Genomic DNA, 6,019 nt, shown 5'->3' with positions numbered 1-6,019 from the left:
GGCGGGCGCGTGTACTCCAAGAGCCCTGGGCGGGGCTGTGTACATGCGGGGACGGGACACGGGGGTGCACGTATGCAGAGGGACTGGGGAAGCATGTGTCTGTGGGCAGGACACGGGGACGTGTGTAAGCTTGGGGGGCACATGTACACGGGTGGGACATGGACACGGACACGTGTAAGCAGGAGGGAGTGGGGGTGCATGTGAACATGGAGGTGTTGGGGGCATGCGTATGCAGGGGGACAGGGGTGTGGATATTGGTGGGTTTGCCTGTAAACATGGGGAGATAGGGTGTGTGGGCTGGGGGGGGCGAGTACATGGCACTGGGGGCCGCACATGCGGGTCATAACGTGTTACACTTCTTGCCTCCCATCTCTCTCTCCTGAGCGCAGATAACACGCCTGCGTTGAGACTCGCCCCGTCTCAGTCCACCTGTTGCTCCCGGCCCAGGCAGCACGCGCCAGCCACGAGCTGTGCTCGCACCGCAGCTGGGGGAGAAGAGCAAAAATCGGCATCATGTCAGCTTACTCCAAGAGCTATAACCCGTTTGACGACGACGATGAAGATTTGAAGCCGGTGAGGTGGAACGATGGAGCGGACGACAACCTGGAGGATCCCGCGGGGAGAGAGCGCAGGGAGGCTGCCAACAAGCAGCGGTACCTGCAGCAAGAGGTGCTGAGGCGATCGACCGCCACGGTGGACAGCACGCACCGCTCGCTCTCTCTCATTTACGAGTCAGAGAAGGTCGGGGTGGCCACTTCAGAGGTGAGTTGATAATGAGCCTTGATTTCGGTGCAAGACCGTGATGATGGTGTTGGCCCAGTTGGTTTTACCATACCTGGCAAGGGAGATACTGTCCATTGCACTGTTGGTGGGTAGCCTCGTGAGAGTCTACTGTAGCCTCCCAATGGGAGGATCTTGGCTACACAATTTATGATGGTGGGGGATTGCTCTCAGGCTCTCCCTTTAGTTTGCTCCTATGGCCTTTGGACTAGGGGCGAGCAAGACTTGGGGACATCTGAACTCCAAGGCCTCCGGGCTTGGGGCGTGTGTATATGATGCCTGCCATGGATTTGGGAGTATCTGAACCCCTCATCTGAAGAGTCTGGGAGGCAAGATGCGTGTCAGTCATAGTGCCACACAGACTTGAATGATTGACTTCTGCTCAGTCAATAGAATTCAGAACTGATTTGGCTGATTAGGCCACACACAGACACACCCCTTAGGCTCTGTGTAAACTGTAAGAGATTTTGCTAGCCAGCAATATGAACTCTAAGCGTGAAGAGGTCGGTGCTGCCACTCAAGTCTGCCATCTGTTTAAGTGAACTTTATGCAGCCTAGCTTGGTAGTAAACCGGGGTACGACTACCCTGCAAAGGATATGACTGCAGCTCCTGGAGACCTATCCAAGCTAGCTCTGATAGTGCGTGCAGTATAGCCAGAGCATCTGGACACCTTATTTACCCATCTCCTCAGGTAGGGGTTGCATCTGGTGTGAGGCTGTATGTACACATGCTGCTACGGCTCTACTTGTCTCCATATGCAGGCTACGTGTTAAAGCTAGCTTCAGCTACATCCACGTAAGCTGCAGCCACACCTGTGACTGTGGCCAACATGGAACACTTTTCCTTCTGGTGACTCCTTTTACTGGGCATACTCACAGCCACAGTGGTTTACTAAGCTTATTAGTAAAATCTTCTGTCTTCATAAACTTCAGAAAATATCTCAAAACAGGATTGGGACACTAAGGGTTTTATTCTATATGCATATATACGCACCTCAACTAAAACAGATTGCTAGTGTTTTGCCTTCTTGCATGAATTGCAAACCCTTAAGAATCTAATCAGTTGTTGCTGTTTGTTTTTTCTCAGTGGTTTTTAAATCTCTGTAATTTTTGTGGGGGTTGGGAAGCAGTGTTGGCAGTGTTGGGGGGGGTTTCTTTCTCTTCAAAAGAGAAGTCCAAGGTACCTTGACTACCTCAGTGTTTTAAGATAAGAACTTAAGAGTGCTTCCAGTACTGCTTTCCCTTCAGGGCTCCTGTTAATGCCTAAAATAGTTTTGTATGACCATCTGTGGGTGAAAAGATTACTGAACATGAACAAAAAATATGCCATTCTGTTAGTAGAAAACTTAACAATCAATGATAGCTGTTCTGTCTAAAATCTGCTAGACCTGTTTTTCCTGACTCATTGATGACCACAACCTACCCATCAGACTGCTATGAACTTAGTTTCAATGTTGTTAATCATTTCCTTAATACTAATGGGGATATTTTGAGAGTAAGTGATGTTAGTACCCACTCTAGGCATCTACAGTCATTCTTAATAAGGCCTTTTGGGCTGTGCCACCTGTTAATGAAGGATGTTTACTCACATTTTTTTACATATGTTCTCCTGAGGGAATGAATATAGTTATCTGTATCAATATAATTGAGTAGTGTGATAGTGATTTTTGTGTGTGTAATCTGAGAGGTAATGCTACAAATTCTGTAAGGATGCAAGGAAAAGTCGAGGAAAGATAAGGAATGTAGAGTTAATGATAGTGTTTGAATGACATAAATGTGGCTGTTTGCATAAGGAGCATGAGGGAAAAGATTATGAGGGACTGTTAACTAGAATCCAAGCCAGAATGGTGTTTCGTTAATGCAACCACAATTCAATTTTAGTAAAGTAATCCACAGAATAATTCTGTCTGTTTTATTTTTAAGCTGCTAAAATAACAAATTGCAAACTGTGCTTTAGAACTTCAAATCATACCCTGTAGGAGGTAGTTACCAGAGAGAAACTCGTGTAAGGAAATAACTGCTATTGGAATACTTCTGTCAGCAGCTCTCTTTCAATTTGCCTAGCTCAGTCCAGTACCAAGAAAATAAAAGCCCTTGTCAATGAAAGTGGTGCTTATGAATTGAATTAATTCTGGCCAGCTTGCTTGCTTCACCATTAGAAACTTGGCAGTGGGCAGTGTTTGTTTTCTATGCCTTCATGGTACAACGTAACCTAACTTAGCAAGGGCAGATAAAGGTGTAAGACCTTGTAATGTCAGATACTTTTTGTGAACGGAATCTAGACTATTGTGACAGGAAGCTGGCATTTCTTAGTCCTAAGAACTATATAGCCAATGAAAGCTGGAGTTGTTGAATCCTGCTCCAAGCAACTCTTTATTTAGGCACTCAAATCTATCCACATGAAAAGCTAGGTGCCTTGTTTTTGGTTGGATTCTTGCCTTGTCTCCCTTTTCTATCATCTCCATCCCCAAATTCCATCCCCCCACCAGTGAAGTCTAATTGTCAGGTCCTTGTCACTTTCACTTTCATGCACACAGAGGGTGCTGAGTAGGAAATGAAACTGACAAAAAATATTGTCCTTTCTGATTTGCTACTTTACTCCTGGTGGTAAGGCACTGGAAAATGAAAGAGGCCACCGCTGCTGTTTGTAGAGTGCTGAGGAGTGGTTCCTCAGAGTGCTTAGCAGGCTTGCAGCCAGATTCCTGATCATAGTTAGCATGCTTAAAACTTCAGTATAAAAATCTAGTAACATTTGTTTGCCGGTAGGGTGGTTTAAATATGGATTCTTCCTATTTGTTACTTTTCTCTTTCATATTCTGTATTGTTTAGGTATGATCAAACATGGGATGATATGGAGTAGGGTGGTGTAATAGAAGGGTGCCAAAAAGGGCACAAGCAGCCTCTGTCAGACAGGGTAGATTAGGGAGGGTGCAGGGAGCAGAAAGCAAAGGAGCAGACTGGGCAGGGGAAGGGCATTAGACTGGCACTTGGAGAGGATATGGGGCTTAATTTGTGGCATACATGTCAAAAGAATGGTTTAGTAGATAAAATGCTGCACCAGGATCTAGGGATATATGTAGCTCTACCACTGACCAGCTATGTGAGCTTGGGTAACTTGCTTTACCTCCCTGTGTCTTTGTTTCTGCTCCCACCCTTCATCTTTCTGGTTTCAGGGACTCTGCTTGAATAGCACCTAGAACAGTGGGCTCCAGTCTCAGTTAAGACTTGTAGGCATTATCATAAATTAAATAATACATATCAATTGGTTGAAGGAAGGTTAGACTATTGGGAACAATCAGTTTGAGAGAAACAGATTTACAGTTTTACTCAAGATTACTGAAAAATCTGCAGGTATAATGAAGGTAAGATGGTTTGTTTATCCATATGCTAATCCTAAAAGCCTTGTAATAGTAGAGGTGCACTGATGTTTTTAATGTGCTAGGAAATGAATTTATTAAATCTCGTCTTCCTGTTTTCTTCTAATTGGTCTATCTCAGAGCTATATATTAAAGCTACTGCTTTTTAAGTACACAAGGAGCCTTTTATGATTGTTTCCCAACAGGAAGTATAGTAATTTTGTATAGCTGATCTTTTAAAAATATGTATTGCTGCAGACTGAAAAGGGGTGCTTTAAATACTTTTATTCTTAGCTTAAAACTATTGGCATTGCATCTTATCTCATCCCTCACCTTCTCTAACTTGCATTTTTCTGTTAATTTCCCTTCAGGAGCTTGTACGTCAGGGTGAGGCATTAAAGCGCACTGAACAAATGGTGGATAAAATGGAACAGGACTTAAAGACTAGTCAGAGACACATGAACAACATTAAAAGTGTCTTTGGTGGTTTTGTAAACTACTTCAAATCCAAACCTCCAGAAACCAAGCCTGAGCAGAATGGAGCACCCGAGTACTATGCAAACAGCAGGCAAGTAAAAGGAAAAATTTTCCAAGTATGGCAGCATGCAGTTATTACTGGCAGGGGGACCAACCATGTAGTAGAGAAATCTTGTAAGCTGCAAGATGGAGACAGGGAAACACTGCTCCATTGCAGCACTCTTCCAGGTGGGGCTCTGTTCTGGAGCTGGCTCAGTAGAATGTCTCATTCATTTCCATGTCAGTCACCCTTCAGAGCCAACTTCTTCCACAACATCTTGAAGAAGCTGACACAGATAGCTGTCTGGCTTAAACAAGATGTCTGTCCTACTTTGTCATAATATGCGCTTGCTCATTTTCCCCTCTATTCCTCCCTGTCTTTGTACCATATCTGAAGTAAGTTCAATCCTTTGCCCATCACATTTCAGGACTGAGACTTTTTTGTCATACTAAGGCAAGGCTTAACAGTTCTACATGTCCCAGGAAGCCCCACTACTTGGCTGGTCATTTAAATATTGCACACAGCACTAGCAAATTATCTTGTTGGCTACATGCTGGTAAAGGCAGCTAAATATTTTATCTAACAACTATATTTTCAAAATTGGGCAGGATGTGGAATTTTTCTGTGTACCTGTGGCAGTGCAACAATACTAGATTTCTAATAAGTTTGAAGTTGGCATGGCATGCAAATATACAACGCTGTAGAGCTGCTGCCCTCAGCAAACTCCCACTTGATATCATGTGCTCTTGTGTACTTGTTTTTCTGACTTTCCGGTTTATTCAATTCTGAAGAAGAATTAAGCTAACTGACTCTTTTTTTAGCTATTGTTGGACAGTACTAGAATCATAGAAAAAATTACGGTTGGGAGGGACCTCTGGAGGTCATCTAGTCCAACCTCCTGCTCAAAGCAGGGCCATCCCCAGCTAGATCATTCCAACCAGGGCTTTGTCAAGCTGGGACAAAATTTTCCTTCACTGGAAAAATGCACAAACAACAGTAACATTGCATGTATTCTGGCTGACTTTTTGCTTCCCCTCTCCTGATAAAAGTAGGGCTTGATTGTCTCTGGCCAAGATTGAGACCCTGATTCTGCCTTGAATGAAATGTGCTGCTGTTTTCAGTGTTGACAGTGGATTTATGACCCAGATACCTTGCTCTGGGCAGACCCAAACCCTCAGACTGACCACAACTTCTTAATTCAATAATAGGCAAATGTTACTGATACACAGTGATAGCAGATAAGAATTATGCAGGCAAGGCCAACAAAATATGCCCCCCCCCGAATTTATGTTTACCAGTCCTAGGGTTGTCACAGAGGGAAGGTACATTTAGCCAGTACACAAGCTTCACCCTGTGGTTTTTTCTT

At 44.2% G+C, this 6,019-nt stretch overlaps 1 protein-coding gene across 1 annotated transcript in view; it reads left to right on the top strand.

Annotated features, from left to right (window-relative positions):
- Positions 1-60: 60 nt before the first annotated feature.
- The window catches only part of SNAP29 (synaptosome associated protein 29), a 12,812-nt gene continuing 6,853 nt past the window's right edge, over positions 61-6,019 (top strand). Inside the window, exons 1-3 of the mRNA XM_006021517.3 lie at positions 61-124; positions 390-762; positions 4,508-4,704. Of these exons, the coding sequence (XP_006021579.1) occupies positions 514-762; positions 4,508-4,704 (446 nt within the window). The 5' untranslated portion in view covers positions 61-124; positions 390-513. The remainder of the gene's footprint in view (positions 125-389; positions 763-4,507; positions 4,705-6,019) is intronic.

Source organism: Alligator sinensis, unplaced genomic scaffold, assembly GCF_000455745.1.
Source record: "Alligator sinensis unplaced genomic scaffold, ASM45574v1 scaffold570_1, whole genome shotgun sequence".
NCBI classification, from domain to species: domain Eukaryota; kingdom Metazoa; phylum Chordata; order Crocodylia; family Alligatoridae; genus Alligator; species Alligator sinensis.
Note: the sequence above shows the minus strand (reverse complement) of the source record. Positions and strands in the feature narration are given on the sequence as shown.